Here is an 18,994-nt window from a genome sequence, read left to right as displayed (position 1 = left end):
AGCCAAACCGACCAGAGCTCTCTGGGATTCTCTTTTCTCTGATGACCTAGTGCCCCAGACCCAGTGCTGAATGCTTTCACTGTTTTGTAACTAGTGTGCCATACCATTCTGCACTGGCTGCTTTCTTACAGGGGGGAGAGGGAAAGGCATCATACAAAAGACACTGAGATTACTGGAGACAGACTTGGTGTTTTTGTCCAAGATCACCTCATTTTCCAGACTAGTCCATCAAAGGAAAAAAAGCACATGAAAAGTTGGAATACAGCATTAGGCAAGCATGGGGCTATTAAGCAAGGGGCACAGGCACATTATTACAGTGCTTCAGAGTTGGGAAGAGATCACCAAAGTGGAGTGAGTGACTAGGGAAATTGGCAGCACACTTTTGGAAATTTCAAATCATAGCATTTACATATTCTTACGAAATTGAAGTGAATTTTCTCTTACCCAATGGTGAATATAAAAAACTGAAAGAATTTTTGTTTGGACTGACTAGTGTGTACAGTAGAAGTATGAAGCATTAGTAAGATTGGTACAGAAAATATTAATCAGCTTAATTCAACAACATTAAAGAATTGCCTAGCGTTTGCCTGACACTATCCTATATAATAAAAACCTAATATGCCAATTGACTTAATGGCTGAACAACTGGTCGCTGTGACGTGCACTGACCACCAGGGGGCAGACATTCAACGCAGGAGCTGCCCCCAGCCCGCAAACCCCAGGCCAGTCAAGGCGGGTGCCAGTGGGGGCCCCCCGATTGCCCAGCCAGTTGCCCCACATATTGGCCCTGATTGCCAGCCAGGCCTAGGGACCCTACCCATGCAGGAATTACATGCACCAGGCCTCTAGTAGAGATTATAAAGATGAAAAAACTTGGATTCTCTCCTTGTAGACTTGTAAGGAAGATAGGACATTCAAAATGGTCACAGAAAACATTAATTTATTTAACAAGCACATTGACTATCTTCAAAGTTCTTTGCACTTTATTTGACTAGAAATATCAAGAAGAGTAAGGCATACCAATAGAATCTGCTGGGAGATACAGATATTTAAATATGTGGTTATAAAGGATAAAAGTAAGTAGTGTGAGAACATTTAGGCAAGTGAGCAGGGACATAATTTTGAAGAAGTGATGCCTGAGTGGTCTTGAAAGGGGAATAGCATAGGAAAGAGCATTCCAAGCAGAGGGAATTAGTATGTACAGAGATAGTAGAGATAAGGTAGAGTGTGCCATGTTCAAGAAATTGTAGATAGTTCAGTATGGCTAGAGCAAAGGATAGTATTAGCAAGAGAGAGAGGAGAATAAGGCTGTATTGCTAGACAGACCATCACTGGAGGGACCAACGTATGTCAGCTAAGGAGCTGGAATTTAACCCTGAGATTTCTGGGCAGATTGGATTACATTTTAGAGTGATGGCTTTGGTGGTAGTTTGGAGAATTAATTGGAGGGAGCAAGACCGTATGCCTGGTATGCTGTTGCAGTAATGTTAATGGGCAACAATGAGTGCCTGAAGTAAGGCAATGGCTTGGAGAGAATGGGATAGACTTGAGAGCCAGTAAGAATTGTCAGAATGATGAATAAGTGTGAGATTTAAGAGAGAATCTCCAAGTTTCTGTTGTGTGCAATTGAATGTATGGTAGTAATTTATTGCAATTGTGAATCCAGAGGGAGTTGTAGAATTTTCCTTTGATTATGGTTTTCAGGAGCTGGAGTTAAAAGTAACAGCAGTGATATAACCATGGGACATCCAAAGTGGAGCTAGTCAAGCACTTTTATAAATGAGTGAAACTCAGAAAATTGTCAGGTTGGAGAGAATGATAACAGTTATTAGTACAGGCACATGTTAGAGATATTGCCAGTTTTGTCCCACACAACTGAAGTAAAATAACTTGTAATATTTTGCTGGTGGAAGGTTTTACCTTCAGTTTATAAAAAAGAACATCTAGAAAGTGCCATAGGATGAGGTATGCCTGTGTCTTAGAGGTAGTTGGAATCATGGGCCATCCAGGGAGACCAAAAAAAGCAGGGAATTGAAGACATGGAATCCACAGGAGCACCAGCATTTAAGGAAATGGCCAAGAGGAGGAGAGAATGGAATCTTGGAGGCCAAAGGTAGAGAATTTTCAAGGAAGGAAGTCATCAAGGAAGACATGTTTGTTATGTTAGGGAGTTAAAGATGAGATTTGAAATTATCCATTGTATTTAGCAATAAGGAGTTGAACTAGTAATGTTGGTGAGAGCAATGTCCGGTGGAATGGTGAGAGATAAGCCAGATTAAAGTGGGTTGAGAGAGAAAGTAGAGAAAGCAAGTACTGAATACTCTTATTTTTTTTTTTAACATTTTTCTTTACTGTTGAAAATGTTATAGATGTCCCTCCTTTACCCCCATTGAGCCCCTCCATCCAGCTCCCATATCCTCTCCAGGCCTCCCCCATACTATGTCTGTCCATGAGCTCTACATATATGTATATAGGGTCATTGGTTAATCTCTTCCCCCAGCCCTTTTCTTTGAAATAAGTCAGTCTATGGATCTTCATTGTCTCTGGATATTTTTTGTTCATCAGTTTATTTTATTCATTAGATTCTACATATAAGTGAGATAATGTGATACTTGTCTTTCTCTAACTGACTTATTTCACTTAGCACAATACTCTTCAGCCCCTTCATGCTGTCTCAGAAGGTAAGAGAACCTTCTTTTTTTTTTTTTACAGAGAGGAAGGGAGAGGGATAGAGAGTTAGAAACATCGATCAGCTGCCTCCTGCACACCTCCTACTGGGGATGTGCCTGCAACCAAGGTACATGCCCTTGACCAGAATCGAACCTGGGACCTTTCAGTCTGCAGGCCAACGCTCTATCCACTGAGCCAAACCAGTTACGGCGAGAACCTTCTTTTTTACAGCTGCATAGCATTCCATTATGTAAATGTACCACAGTGTTTAATCCATTCATCTACTGATGGGTACTAGGGCTATTTCCAGATCTTAGCTATTGTAAATAATACTGCTAGAAACATCGGGGTGCGTATATTCTTTCTGATCAGTGTTTCTGGCTTCTTAGGATATATTCCTAGAAGTGGGCCAAATAGTTCCATTTTTAATTTTTTTATGTTTTTATTGATTTCAGAGTGGAAGGGAGAGGGAGAGAGAGAGAGAAACATAACGATGGAAGAGATTCATTGATTGGTTGCCTCCTGCACACCCCACATTGGGGATTGAGCCTGCCACCTAGGCAGTGCCCTTGACCAGAATTGAATCTGGAACTCTTCAGTCCACAGGCTGACACTCTATCCACTGAGCCAAACTGGCTAGGGCCCATTTTTATTTTTATTTATTTTTTAATATATTCTTACTGATTTCAGAGAGGAAGGGAGAGGGAGAGAGAGATAGAGACAGAAACATAAACATCAGTGCTGAGAGAATCATTGATTGGCTGCCTCCTGCACACCCCCTAACCCGGGTATGTGCCCTTTACTGGAATCGAACCTGGGACCCCTCAGTCCGCAGGCTAATGCTCTATCTACTGAGCCAAACCAGCCAGGGCTGTTTTTATTTTTTTGAGGAAACTCCACACTTTTCCATAGTGGTTGTACCAGTCTACATTCCAGCAGCAGTGTACTAGGTTCCTTTTTCTCCACATCCTCACCAGCACTTGTTTGTTGATTTATTAATGGTAGCCATTATCATTTTAGTTTGCATTTCTCTGATAACGAGGGACGTTGAACATTTTTTTCATGTCTCTTGGCCATCTGTATGTCCTCTTTTTTTAAAAAAATATATTTTATTGATTTTTTCACAGAGAGGAAGGGAGAGAGAGAGAGAGTTAGAAACAGCGATGAGAGAGAAACATCGATCAGCTGCCTCCTGCACATCTCTTACTGGGGATGTGCCCGCAACCCAGGTACATGCCCTTGACCGGAATCGAACCTGGGACCTTTCAGTCCGCAGGCAGACGCTCTATCCACTGAGCCAAACCAGTTTCGGCTGTATGTCCTCTTTGGAGAAGTGTCTATTCAGGTCCTCTGCCCATCTTTTAATTGGGTTGTCTTTTCTTGTTGAGTACAGTGGGGCCTTGCCTTATGAGTGTCCTGACTAATGAGTTTTTTGAGATACCAGCTGTCTCTCGGCCGATTTTTTGCATTGAGTTGACAGAGTAATTTGAGTTAACGAGCTGCTTAACGAGCTCGGTCTCGGAACGAATTAAACTCGTAAGTCAAGGCCCCACTGTACTCTTGTACGAAGTTTGGTGAAAAAGATGAGGACAAAAAGTAGAGAAGCCGATTGAAGGGGGAGTATTTTTAATTGAGAATAAATGGTATAAAAGATATGAATAGGTTGCAAATGAGAGCATTAAAGGAAAATATTAATCCCATTTGGAAGGTTGAGGCATGCTTTGGTTCCTCAGAGTGTTTTTTAAATACTGGACTTCAGATGATGAGGGGTGCATTTCCCTGAGATGATTTCAAGAGAGGCTGAGGGAAGATATATATATTCCTAGTAAAGGAAACAGAAACCTCAAAGGGTGGAACGTGGAGAAATGCTGAGGGGCGTTTTTGGGGAACAGTAAATAAAGAGTCCAATGTAACCGACTCCTTGGGTTTGTAAAGAAAGTGGTAAGAGAAAAAAGTGAGAGTTGAGCTTGCAGTGGAGGAACTCAATGCGGGGCTGTGGGGTTTAATTCTATACCTTAAAGTACTGGAAGCTACTAATACTTTTTGATTGGGGTAGTTACACAATAAGAGCAGCTGTGCTGTAGAAAGAGTTCTGAAGCCTGTGGACGATGGCGGGGAAAGAACTCTTGTCCTGAGCAGCCTCTGTAGCTACCCTATCTAGGAAATACTGGAGCAAAATGCTCCCTATTGTGCTGACTGACTTCTGCTGGGGCTGGGGCTGGGGCTGGGGCTGGGGCTGGATTCTTCTTTGTGCTCACTTACACAAAGCTTCTTTACTAACACTCCTCCCAGTAGTAAAAGAGAACTCGGGGCTTTGTTGCTCTTCACTGCATGGAATAAGCTGTCCTTGCCCTCTGTAGATACTTAAAGGAAAAAGCAGCTGTTTTCTAGGAATACAGATTCATAGAAATGTGGTGGTGAGACTATGTTTAAGACAGTCTTCTAGTTTTCAGGTGAAATACTGTCTCAATAAACAAGGTTAATTTTGCCTGCTGCTGTAATATGCAGTAGTCAGCAAATGTTGAAAGTTCTGCAGAATGCAAAGAGGCAAGGAAGGATTCACACTAATGAAGTCAATTCTGTTATCTAAGTATTTTCCTAGACACTAACCTATATCTTCATGTTAAAAGCTACTTCTAGTTTAATAGGTTCAGTTAAATTTTGAATGTTAAAGAAAATTTACGGAGAAACCAAGATGGCAGCATAGGTAAACACCAGAGATTGCTGCCTCGCACAACCACTTCAAAAATACAACTAAAAGACGGAACGAACATCATCCAGAACCACAGGAAGGCTGGCTGAGTGGAAATTCTACAACTAGAAGGAAAGAGAAAAGCATACTGAGACTCAGAGGACGTGCAGTGCAGAAGTAAAATACAAAGGTGCGGAGGTGCATGCAGAGAGGTCTGGCGGCTGAGGACATGATTGTCTTTTTCAATCAGGAGGGAGTCTCAGGCTCTGAGCTCCAGTTCCAGGCGAGTCTCTGGGGACCCTGACTCATACGGGAGAAACGGGACTGTCTGGTTAACAAACTGCAGCTGTCCCAAGGCCCCAGGGCAATGTGCATTGTTTTACAGCTGGCTTCCGCTGGGTAGCCTCAGGCAGAGGCTAGATTAGCACCTCCTTAGATCCAAGAGCCAATGTACCCAGTGGTCAGAGTGGGACCATCCAATTACAACTCCTCAGATCCATAAGGGACACACTCAGGGGACAGACTCAGTGAGCACCAAAGCCCCACTGAAGCAAGTCTTGCCTCAGAAGGGTGTCTTCAGCACAGAAGTTCTCCCACTGTAGACGCGGCTGATTCTCACAGCCAATTGGCTTGGAGGTCAAATCCTCCCAGTGTTACCTACAACAATCAAGGCTTAACTACAAGAAGACTGCACAAAGCCCACAGGGGGTGCACCAAGAGTGTCTACCTCAGGCAATTGGGGAGGCTGAGCCACTGGGCCCTATAGGACACTTAGCACAGAGCCACTCTATCGACACAGCGAAGCATAAAAAATGCGGAGACAAAGAAACAGGTCACAAATGACAGAAATGGAGGAAAGCAAACGACTGGATATAGAGTTCAAAACCACACTTTTAAGGTTTTTCAAGAATTTTCTAGAAACCACCGATAAACTTAATGAGACCCTCAAGAAATCTAGTGAGACCCTCGATGTTGTGATAAAGGACCAACTAGAAATTAAGCATACACTGACTGAAATAAAGAATATTATACAGACTCCCAACAGCAGACCAGAGGATCGCAAGAATCAAGTCAAAGATTTGAAATACGAAGAAGCAAAAAACACCCAACCGGAAAAGCAAAATGAAAAAAGAACCCAAAAATACGAAGATAGTGTAAGGAGCCTCTGGGACAGCTTCAAGCACACCAACATCCGAATTATAGGGGTGCCAGAAGAAGAGAGAGAGCAAGAGATTGAAAACCTATTTGAAGAAATAATGACAGAAAACTTCCCCTACCTGGTGAAAGAAATAGACTTACAAGTCCAGGAAGCTCAGAGAACCCCAAACAAAAGGAATCCAAAGAGGACCACACCAAGACACATCATAATTAAAATGCCAAGAGCAAAAGACAAAGAGAGAATCTTAAAAGCAGCAAGAGAAAGACAGTCAGTTACCTACAAGGGAGTACCCATACGACTGTCAGCTGATTTCTCAACAGAAACTTTGCAGGCCAGAAGGGAGTGGCAAGAAATATTCAAAGTGATGAATACCAAGAACCTACAACCAAGACTACTTTATCCAGCAAAGCTATCATTCAGAATTGAAGGCCAGATAAAGAGCTTCACAGATAAGAAAAAGCTAAAGGAGTTCATCACCACCAAACCAGTATTATATGAAATGCTGAAAGGTATCCTTTAAGAAGAGGAAGAGGAAGAAAAAGGTAAAGATAAAAATTATGAACAACAAATACACATCAACAAGTGAATCTAAAATCAAGTGAATAAATAATCTGATGAACAGAATGAACTGGTGATTATAATAGAATCAGGGACATAGAAAGGGAATGGACTGACTATTCTTGCGGGGGGAAAGGGGTGTGGGGGGTGCGGGAAGAGATTGGATAATAATCGTGCACCTATGGATGAGGACAGTGGGTGGGGAGTGAGGGCGGAGGGTGGCGTGGGAACTGGGTGGAGGAGAGTTATGGGGGGGAAAAAGAGGAACCAGTGTAATAATCTGAACAATAAAGATTTAATTAAAAAAATAAAAGAAAACTTACTAGTTTTAAGTTATTACCAGCCTGAGATACACAGGTAATGGCCTTGTGATTTTACTTGTAAAATACAGTATCATTTGTTATATTCTTATCAAGTGTGGATTAGCAGTTTGAAATTGTTACAAATAATGGAGTATATATTTAAATAAGTGGATAATTTCGTGGCCAATTGAAAATTTCCAAGCTACTGCAGGATATGATAACAGACCTCTTTCTTGATTTCTAGTAAACTTGTGTTTGGGCCAGTAATTGACTTAGGATATTTTTGCTTAATTGACTAGCCAAGAAAATACATGTTGTTTGTATTCTCAAGTGCTTATTTTGTACCCTGAGCTAAAATAATGGGTAGTCATAAGTAAGAAATGAAAGTAGCATGTAGGAACTTTTATCTTTAAAAGTACTTTTCTTTCAGGAGGCAAAACCTTCAACTGAGGACTTGGGGGATAAGAAGGAAGGAGAATACATTAAACTCAAAGTCATTGGACAGGTGAGTTTCGTTATTTTTCTTTGTTGACTCTCCTTGAATATGTGAATAATTTCTGACACAGGAAAAATTCTGACTGGCAAGACAACAAGACCTTGCTTGGTTCTTGTCGTCTTCTTTTTTAAAAACTATTATTGATTTCAGAGAGGAAGGGGCGGGGGGGGGGCGGGGGGGGGGAGAGAGACAGAGGGAGAGAGAGAGAGAGAGAGAGAGAAAGAGAAACATCAATGATGAGAGAGAATCATTGGTCAGCTGCCTCTTGCACGCTCTCCCTCCTGGTGATCGAGCCTGCAACCTGGGCATATGCCCTGATTAGAATCGAGCCATGACCTTCTAGTTCATAGGTTGACTCTGAACCACTGGGACATGTGGGCCAGGCTTCTTTTTTAAAAAAAATATTTTTATTGATTTCAGAGAGGAAGGAAGAAGGAACTGTGACCTCCTGGTTTGTAGATAAACGTTCAACCACTGAGCCACATGGGCCAGGTGGTAAAGATGTTTTGTTAATTTTACATTTCTCTGATTATCAGTGAGCTGTAATTTTTGGTCTACATGTTCATATTGATTACATGTTCATATTCTCATTTACTGTGATTTCTTATTCTGAAAAATTTTAAAGATATAATTCAAGTACCATAAAATCCATTTTAGAGTGTATAGTTCAGTGACTTCAGTTGTCGGGGGAGGTACTTTTTGTTTTGAGTTGCTTTGAGGAGGGGTTTGTAATAATTCAGCTTTTATTTTACATATATAGGATGGACATGCAATTATGAAGGAATGTATTCTTTGATATACATGCTTTTACTTACACTGCTAACTTAAAAACTCAAGACAGATTGTCTTTATGTTTGTTATATTAAGTTTATTTGGAAATGGGTATAGAGTAATGATTAGAGTGTTTTAATAACACCTGTTATGAATAATAAAAAATACTTTGGTGGGAAAATACAGGTGACAAGGTTTGCTTCTATTTGTGTAATTAAATTATTTGTTTCAAGTAAAGCTAATAATTTACACAAAGAAGGGTAATTTTTTTCTTGTATCTCCTTAGGATAGCAGTGAGATTCACTTCAAAGTGAAAATGACAACACATCTCAAGAAACTCAAAGAATCATACTGTCAAAGACAGGTTTGTATGTTATTGTGGTAAATACAATGCTTTATATGTCATTCATTTATCTTTATGGCTTACCAGTGTATGTAATAAAGGCAAGTGCATTTTGGTGATCACTATTAAATTTCCTTGTTTGTAACCACGAAATGTTTAGTCATATGTTAAATTTACTATTAATTATCTTTTTGTTTTGTTTTTGTTATCCTCACCTGAGGATATATATATATTTTTTTAAAGTAGCAGTTATTATTCATTTGTGAGTTTTGTTTTTTAATATATTTTTATTGATTTCAGAGAGGAAGTGACCGGCTGCCTCCTGCAGGCCCCCCACTGGGGGATCGAGCCTGCAGCCCGAGCATGTGCCCTTGACCGAAATTGAACCCGGGGCCTTCCAGTCTGCAGTCCAACGCGCTATCCACTGAGCCAAACCAGCTAGGGCTTGAGGATATTTTTTCCATTGATTTTTAGAGAGAGTGGGAGGGAGGGAGAGGGACAGAGAGAGAAACATCTATGTGAGAGAGACACATCTATCAGTTGCCTCCCGCACACACCCTGGCTGGGGCTGGGGATTGAGTCTGCAGCTGAAGTATATGCCCTTGACCTAAGACCCTTCCAGCCTTGGTCTGCTCTAACCACTGAGCACCCGGCTAGGGCAATACTTTATTTTATGTATAGTACTACCAATAACTGCTAATTGCATTCTATGCTTTCAGTATTAAGGGATTTTCTCTTTTAAATAATCATACAGAAGTCTGTTTAATTTAGGAATACCAGATTCTCAGAGATTCTGGCCTTTATGAGTTAGATCAATAACAAATTCCTTTAACCTTTCTAGATTCAAATTCGGGCTCCATCACTGTTTGACTATGGGATCAAGAACAAGTTATGTGCCTTGTTTTCCCCTTAGAAAAATGGGACTATTACAGTGCCTACCCCATGAAGATGAAATAAGATGACCTACATAAAGCGTTTAACATGATGCCTAAAAATGTTCAGTAAATGTTACCCATTATCATTATTAACAAAATACATTAAAAAAAATAAGTGTACTTGGAATTAATATATAGATGCTCCTTAAAATGGGGTTGTGTCCCAATAAACTGATCATTAGTTGAAAATATTGTAAGTCAAAAAGGCATTTAATACACCTAATCTATTGAAAGTCATAGCTTATTATAGCCTATCTTAAACGTGGCAACACAGTACACTTAACCCTCATGTTCGCCTTACTGACTGGGAGCTACAGCTTGTTGCTGCTGCCCAGCATCGTGAGAGTATTGTACTGCATATCACTAGCTTGGGAAAAGATCAAAATTCAAATTTTGAAGTACAGTTGACCCTTGAACAACACAGGGATTATTTTGTATGTTATCTGTATTATATACTGTATTCTTTTTTTAAAAAATATTTACGTAATCACCTTTATTTATTTATTTTGTGTGTGTTTGTTTTTGTTAATCCTCACCCGAGGATATTTTTCCACTGATTTTTAGAGAGAATGGAAGAGAGAGAGAAAGACAGAGAGAAACATTGATGTGAGAGAAACACATTGATTGGTTCCCTCCTGCAGGAGTCCTGACCAGGGCCCAGGCTGGGGAGGAGCCTGCAACCAAGGTACATGCCCTGAACCTGGGACTCCTCGGTCCGCAGGCTGACGCTCTATCCACTGAGCCAAACTGGCCAGGGTTATACTGTATTCTTATAATAAAAGCAAGCTAGAGAAAAAAATCATAAAGAAAATCATGAGGAAATATATTTATAATACTGTACACATTTATTGAAAAAGATTCGTGTATAATTGGACTCGAGAAGCTCAAACCCATTTGTTCAAGGTTGAACTGTACAGCTTCTACTGCACCCATATCATCACTGTTGGACCATCATAAAGTCAAAAAATCGTAAGTTGGGGACCATCTGTATAGAGGAGACACCAAGATATGTTTTAATAATTGAATTGTGTTACATGATATTATTAGCTCAGGTATTGTAGGTTTTCTGGAGGGTTTCTTTTTACAGTTTAAATCAGTAACTTAAGTAAAAATCACTTTTGCTAGAAGAAAAAGAGATCAATTAGGTGTTAGGATAAGTAAAACAGTTAACATTTCTCTCTCCTGTTCTTGATGTTAATTGTTAAACCCATTAAAATCTTATTAATTGGGGCTCAACTGGTTCACATTTGTAAAAATGGTGATGAAAGCTAAAATTGAGTGTTCACCAGGGAAAAGGAACTTGCATTAACTGTGCTGTGCTAGGTACTCAGAAATAAGAAACATTGTACTTAATCCTCACAACAATTCTGAAGAAAATTATATAGTCTTTTTACCCCATCTATAGACCAGGATGTTGATTATTGAGGAAAAACAGCACAAAGTAAAGAAGTAATTTACAAAGCTCAAGTTTATGGAAGGTGCTAGGTTTGGGGAGATAATTAAAATATAACAACAACTTAGAATCATTTTCAGCGGTTTTTTTTTTTAATGCTTTTTTTATTGATTTCAGAGAGGAAGAGAGAAAGGAAAGAGAGGGAAACATCAATGATGAAAGAGAATCATTGATTGGCTGCCTCCTGCATGCCTCACATTGGGGATCGAGCCCATAACCTGGGCATGTGCCCTGACCAGTAATCAAACTGTGACCTGATATATAGGTTGATGCTCAACCACTGAGCCATGCTGGCCTAGCTCCATTTCACATTTATTGATTGGTTTGTGTATAAACTTTAAAAAATATATATATTTTTTATTGATTTCAGAGAGGAAGGAAGGGAGAGAGAGAGAGAGAGAAGAAACATCAATGATGAGAGAGAATCATTGATCAGCTGCCTCCTTCAGGACCGAACCCGCAACCCAGGCATATGCCCTTGACCAGAATCGAACCCGGGACCCTTCAGTCCACAGGCCAACACTCTGTCGACTGAGCCAAACTGACTAGGGCATATAGGAACTTTTTTGACCCCAGCACAATATAATACTTCTTTTTCAAAAAGATCCTATAATTAAATTAAAATCAAAGCATATTCCGCCTTTGTCAGTTAAACTTATTTATTTTTTTTAAAATATATTTTATTGGTTTTTTACAGAGAGGAAGGGAGAGGGATAGAGAGTTAGAAACATCGATGAGAGAGAAACATCGATCAGGCGCCTCCTGCACATCTCCTACTGGGGGTGTGCTCGCAACCCGGGCACATGCCCCTGATAGGAATTGAACCTGGGACCCTTCAGTCCGACACTCTATCCACTGAGCCAAACCAGTCAGGACTAAACTTATTTTTAAAAATATATCCCTGGGCCGAAATCGGTTTGGCTCAGTGGATAGAGCGTCGGCCTGCGGACTGAAAGGTCCCAGGTTCGATTCCGGTCAAGGGCACATATCTGGGTTGCGGGCACATCCCCAGTGGGAGATGTGCAGGAGGCAGCTGATCGATGTTTCTCTCTCATCGATGTTTCTAGCTCTCTATCTCTCTCCCTTCCTCTCTGTAGAAAATCAATAAAATATATTTAAAAAAAAAAAAATATATCCCTGGAAAGAATTTAAAATGAAATGAAGGGTAAGTGTGTGTGGTCTTATATACTTATGGTATAGTACATATTGAAAGATAGTTTTAATTTTTTGATGCTTTTGGGATGGTGTTTAAGCAGAAAATCTTAATATATTAGGTATGGAGCAAGACTTTCATAATACTTGTGGACTAAATAAATAATTCTTGATTTGTATTTATTAGTTATTTCTCTTTAACTTAGCATTTCTCTCCTTACAGCTATTTTGTTGAACAAATGATTAGAAAAATATATTTTAATATTTTTTGTGATATTTACAGTGCTCTGTATGCCATCACAGGTTTATTGTAGTTTATCTGGATAGCTACTGTGCTTTACCAAATTTCTATGATTTAATCTTTTAAAACCAGTTTTGCTTGTGTAGCTGGAAGATAGTAAGGGTGCGCATCCAATTTTTGATTTTATCTTTCACTAGGGGCCTGGTGCACACGAAATTCGTGCACGGCGGTGGTGGTGTGTGTGTGTGTGTGTGTGTGTGTGTCTGTCCCTCTCAGCTCAGCCTGTGTCCTCTCGCAATCTGGAACCCCTTGGGTAGGGTCCCTAGGCCTGGTCGGTGATCAGGGCCTCTTGGGGCTTTCCTTCCCCCGGAAGCCAGTAGCTGGCCCCGCCCCCGCCACTGCCACTGCTTGCCATCTGTGTGGCGTTGCCCCCCCCCCCCCCACACACACACACACATACACCGGTCGCCTCCCTCTGCGGGCAACAGGTGTGGGGTGTGATCGCTTGGCTGGCCTGGGCCTCCCTCTGCGGGGCGATCATGGGGCGATGGTGGGGCCCCCCGACCAATCGCATTGCACCTGCCTTGGCTGGCCTGCCTGGTGCCAGTGCATGTCATAGCATAGCTGTTCTGAAGGTCTGGACGGTTGTTCTGCTCTTTAGTCGTTTGGTCGATTTGCATATACGCTTTTATTATGATAGATATAGATAGATGTTAGCTTACAGATTTCAGAGGAAACTATAAAATAGTTGTCCAGAGCAGAGGCTTAGAATAGATTTAGCCTTAAATTTTGGCTAGCTATTGTACCCTGTCTATACCTTTGATTCCTTAGCTGTATAATGAAGATAAGGTGACAGACATTTATGATTATGTAGGTCAAATACTTGGAACAGGGAGGACCTAGCAAATAGCACTCAATAAATTGTGATTATGATAGGATTCGCTGTCTAGTTTTATGTTCTGTGTGTTCTGTTAAAGTTTTTATGTTTGCTTTTTGTGCATCAAAGTTCTTATTTCCTCTAAGATTTGTATGTATACATATTTATATATATATATATATATATATTTTTTTTTTTGCCTTTTTAGGGAGTTCCAATGAATTCACTCAGGTTTCTCTTTGAAGGTCAGAGAATTGCTGATAATCACACTCCAAAAGAAGTGAGTAAAATGTCTTCTTTGAGTTAAGAAAAATTTTAAATTCTGCATTGAATGATTTGGTTCACTGGTATTAAACTGCCCACTTCTTTTTTGTTGTTGTTATTAAACTGCCCACTTCTTGAATATTCTCTGATTTAAGTGGTATATCATTTGTCAGAGAGAAAAAGAATCTTTTGAATTGAACTTCCCATATGTTGCCTTCCAAAGTGCCAATAAAAAGAAAGGTTGAACGTAAAATGAGGCCGTCAGAAGACACACACTGTCTTTTTGAAGATGGACAGATGGTCCTCTGATTTGGCAGATTTCTGATACACTTTCATGGTGATGGTGACCTTTATGGTTTGATTTTGACTTTTTAAAAAAAAGTTTTTTTTATTACTGAATTTTAGAGGCAAAGCAGGAGAGGGAAAGAGAGAAACATCAGTGTGAGAGGGAAGCATCGATTGGCTGCCTCTTGCAACCCCCTACCGGGGATCCAGTCTGCATCCAGGCATGTACCCTGACTGGGAATGGAACTGGCAACCATTTGGTGCACTTGCCTGGCCAGGGCTCGATTTTGACTATTGACCCATTTCGAGAACTTGATACAGAAACTTAGTATATATTAATATATTTGGCTATGTCACCTTGATTTATGTTTTTAAGTGCTTCTGTGTCTTTGTTTTATCATATAACCTGGTTTGTTTTGTTTATATATTCCTTCAGTTTGGATTTGTCTGACATTTCTTCATTATTAGATTCAGTTTGTATTTTTGGTATGCGTGGCACAGAGTGAAGCTGTGTACTGGAGAGTACATCACACCAGGAAGTACATGGTGACCATTGTCTTGTTGGGGGTAATACTAACTTTGGTAACTTAAGGTGGTAACTGCTAGATTTATTCATTGTAAAGTTACCATTTTTTCTTTTTAATTGTGGGGAAATACTTTAAAACTGAAGATTCTTCGTGGGTTATTTGCCAGCGAGGGACCCTTCCGGTTGGTGTCTGTGTTCTTTTTAACATGTCTCCATCTTTTTTAAAGTTTTTTTTTTTTTAAAGACATATTTTTATTGAATTCAGGGAGGAAGGGAAAGGGAGAGAGAGAAATATCAATGATGAGAGAAAATCATTGATCGGCTGCCTCCTGCACACCTCCTACAGGGGATTGAGTCCGCAACACAGATATGTGCCCTTGACTGGAATTGAACCCAGGACCTTTCAGTCCACAGGCCGACACTCTATCTACTGAGCCACACCAGCTAGGGCTTTTTAAAAGTTTTTATTTTGAAATAATTTTCAACTTACAGAAAAGTTGCAAGAGTAGTACAAAAAATTTTATTCTCCCACCTAGATTCACCTGTTTTAATAGCATTCCACCTTTGCTTATTAATTCTTCCCTCTCCTCCCCTCCCTCCCATGTATAAGTGTACATATATATATATCCCTTGAACCACTGGGGATTAGGTTGCATGTGCCATGGCCATTTACTACTTAATATTTTATTTATTTGTTTTATATTTTACTACTTAATATTTTAGTGTGTATTTCTTAAGAACAAGTATATTTTATGTAACCACAGTACTGTTAATCAAATTCAGGACACTAATACTATTAGAATACTTTAAGCTACAAGCTAATTTTGTTATTTGTCCCAATTATGTCTTTTATAATAAATTTTCTCCTGTCCAGTTCCATGTCAACATATTTTACTCAAGTGCCTTTTTAGTCATCTTTAATTTAGAACATTTCCTCAGCTATTCTTTGTCTTCCATTACATTTATAATTTTAAGGAATACAAATCAGTTGTTTTCCAGAAAGTCCTGGATTCGGGCTATGCATTTTTGAATATATTTTATTGATTTTTTACAGAGAGGAAGAGAGAGGGAGAGAGAATTAGAAACATCAATGAGAGAGAAACATCGATCAGCTGCCTCCTGCACACTCCCCACCAGGATTGTTTCCGCAACCAAGGTACATGCCCTTGACCGGAATCGAACCTGGGATCCTTGAGTTCGTAGGCCGACGCTCTATCCACTGAGCCAAACCGGTTAGGGCGGGTTATGCATTTTTGGATGCAATACTACATAATTGATGATGTGTCTTTCTCAGGGTGTAGTATCTGGAGCACATGAAGCCCTTTATGGGTGGTGTTAATTTTGTGTAAAAAAAAAAAAAAAGTTTTTATTGATTTTAGAGGAGAAAGGAGAGTGATAGATAGAAACATTGATGAGAGAGAAACTTCAATTGGCTGCTTCCTGCATACCCCCTACTGGGGGTTGAGCTGCAACCTGGGCATGTGCCCTGACTGGGAATTGAACCGTGACCTCCTGGTTCATAGGTCAGTACTCAACTACTGAGCCACACTGCCCCAGCAAACCATTATTATTTTTTAATCCTCACCAGAGGAGATGTTTAGAGAGAGAAAGGGAAAGAGAGAGAGAGAGAGAACATCAATGTGAGAGAGAAATATCAATCGATTGCCTTTTGTACATGCCCTGACCTGGGATTGAACTTGCAGTCCTGGTATGTGTCCTGACCGGAAATAGAACCAGCAACTTTTTGGTGTATAGGATGATGCTCAACCAACTGAGCCTCTCTGGCAGGCTTAGTTAAACGATTAAATACATGTTCCATTAGATTTTAAACTCCTTTAAGGTCCTGTTCAATAAACACTTAAGTTTTATATGGTGAATAAGCTGGGAAATGAAATTGATTAAGCAAAATAATAAATGACTTTATTGACACATCTCTGTGTCCTTTAGATTAAAGGAACCAGGACTCTTACTTAGTCTTAGAACAGTGTAACTTGGATCACCTCTGTATCCTTTTTTCTTTAAAACTGTGGCCACATAATTGCAGCCAATTAAAAAAACAGTGCTTTTATATTCTAAAATATTTTTCTTTTCTCTTACAGCTGGGAATGGAGGAAGAAGATGTGATTGAAGTTTATCAGGAACAAACAGGGGGTCATTCAACGGTTTAGATACTCTTTTTATTTTCTTTTCTTTTCCCTCAATCCTTTTTTATTTTTAAAAATAGTTCTTTTGTAATGTGGTGTTAAAATGGAATTGAAAACTGATGCCCCCATCTCTTTAAAACATCTGGTAATTTGAATTCTCGTGCCCATTATTCATTATTGTTTGTTTTCATTGTGCTGATTTTTGGTGATCAAACGTCAGCCTCCTCATAGTGCCCTCTCCCTTTGAAATATGACGTGTGTGCACAGGGAGGCCACCTTTTTCAGGACTGTGCATTTTCAGGCTTGTGATAAATAAGGTCGACCAATGCAAGTGTTCATAATGACTTCTAATTGGCCCTGAAGTTCTAGCGTGTGATTGCTTCACTCCTGGACTATGACTTTCAGTGGGAGGTGGAAGTTTTTCAGAGAACTGAACTGTGGAAAAATGACCTTTTCTCAGCTTGAAGCTACTTTTAAAATCTGAAGGTCTGGACCAAAAGAAAGAGGAATATCAGGTTGGAGTCAAGATGACAGATGAGGTGAGAGTAAAGACTAACTCCAAAGATGGCTTCACTGAAGATAAAGCATTTTAAGAGTAAAGGAAAATCTTGTCAGAAGATCCCAGAAAAGTTTTAATTTTCATTAGCAGTTAATAAAGTTATTCATGCAGAAGTGTGTGCAACAGAACACTGCTCTTTTTGATTTTATTTGTACTTTTTGGCCTGGGATTTGGGTTTTAAATGGACATTGTCTGTACCAGCTTCATTAAAATAAACAAAATGTTTGTAAAAATCTTATTAATGTTCCATTTTATTTTTATTGTATAGAAAGAAAAAATATGGCCAAAACAAGATTTTCTTGCATAATACTGGAAATTATTGTTTGTATATGGAACAAATAAATTTTTCTTCAGTACTGTACAGTGATGATTGTGACTTTGAAGCACTGAAAGTTACTGAAGTGCCTTCTGAATTAGGGATTTAATTAAGGCCACAATACCTTCTTAAATGCTCAGTGTTCTGTGTGTGTTTTTAAAACTTGATATTTCTGTATGGTGCATATATATGACACTTCCCCAGTCATGTTGAATAAATGGGCACGTCAAAAATTCTTAATTGATTTATATCGATAATTTCAGTTTTTCCTCTAACCAAATGTTCTCTGCTTAAGGTTTGGTATATTTTGTTTATTTTTCTTTCATTTCTTTATATCTTATATATTTAAACTTAAAATACCAAATTAGTTTCTATTAGAGGGCTTAACCTTTTAAGTTTTTTTATTTTTATTGATTTTTTTAGAGAGAGGGGAGACATCGATTTGCTGCCTCCTGCACACCCCTTACTGGGGATCAATCCTGTGCCCTGACCAGGAATTGAGCCATGACCTCTTAGTTCCTGAGTCAATGCTCAACCACGGAGCACACCAGCTGGCTAACCTCTTAACTGTTTAATAAATCACAGAATTTAGTATATTTGTGCAAACACATAATCCAGTTTCATGTTATCCCAAATAGAATGCCATCTGAACATTTGAGAAGAGCAAATAAAACGTATCTCTAATGCATTTTATAAATTGTTATAAATTCCCTAACCAGGTCACCTGTTGAAAAATAATTGGCTTGCCTTATAAACCTATATTTAGCCCTACCTGAAAAAATGGTTTGTATTATACATGTATAGTCTAGGTAAATTAGAGCTTTTAGACCGTCACCTGGCATTTATTACATTACTGTATATTCAACAGTGATTAGAAATTAGACCCACTTGTAGAAAATATTCACTGAGTTGCATATTTGTATCAGGCCCGAGTAACAAACCTGATAGGCTATTTGAGCTATCCAGAATACATGAATATGTAGTTTGGTATCTTATTTTTGTTTGCATCTGTGAAGGATCTCAGCACTTAGGTAGTAGAGCTTAGCTACTGGGAAATAACTATTTTGATTGCAGTTAATTGGATTCTTCTAAATGCAATGCATTCTGCTATGGTTAAAATGTGCTTATCTGGTGTAGTAGTGTTGATAAAATAGGCCTTTCACAGCAATAATTTAATAGCATATCAGATTTGGACAGGAGCTTGAAGAACATTTAGTGTAGCCGCTTTACATAGTGCTTGACTGCAACATC

At 39.3% G+C, this 18,994-nt stretch overlaps 2 protein-coding genes across 3 annotated transcripts in view; one reads left to right on the top strand and one right to left on the bottom strand.

Moving 5' to 3' along the window:
- Positions 1-17,786, top strand: part of SUMO1 (small ubiquitin like modifier 1) — a 27,804-nt gene extending 10,018 nt beyond the window's left edge. Inside the window, exons 2-5 of one of the 2 annotated variants that reach the window (XM_081095355.1) lie at positions 7,812-7,886; positions 8,935-9,012; positions 13,895-13,929; positions 16,824-17,786. In XM_081095355.1, the coding sequence (XP_080951481.1) occupies positions 7,812-7,886; positions 8,935-9,012; positions 13,895-13,929; positions 16,824-16,848 (213 nt within the window). In that variant the 3' untranslated portion in view covers positions 16,849-17,786. Of the gene's footprint in view, positions 1-7,811; positions 7,887-8,934; positions 9,013-13,857; positions 13,930-16,823 lie in introns of both variants that reach the window. The other variant, XM_081095354.1, reaches the window with a different exon arrangement.
- The window catches only part of KIAA2012, a 97,317-nt gene continuing 95,805 nt past the window's right edge, over positions 17,483-18,994 (bottom strand). The window contains exon 19 of the mRNA XM_081095353.1: positions 17,483-18,994. The gene's annotated coding sequence lies outside the window, so the exon portion shown is untranslated.

The sequence above is a fragment of the Myotis nattereri genome, assembly GCF_964212035.1.
Source record: "Myotis nattereri genome assembly, chromosome: 7".
In the NCBI taxonomy this organism is placed as follows: Eukaryota; Metazoa; Chordata; class Mammalia; order Chiroptera; family Vespertilionidae; genus Myotis; species Myotis nattereri.
This window is presented reverse-complemented; position numbering and strand designations above follow the sequence as displayed.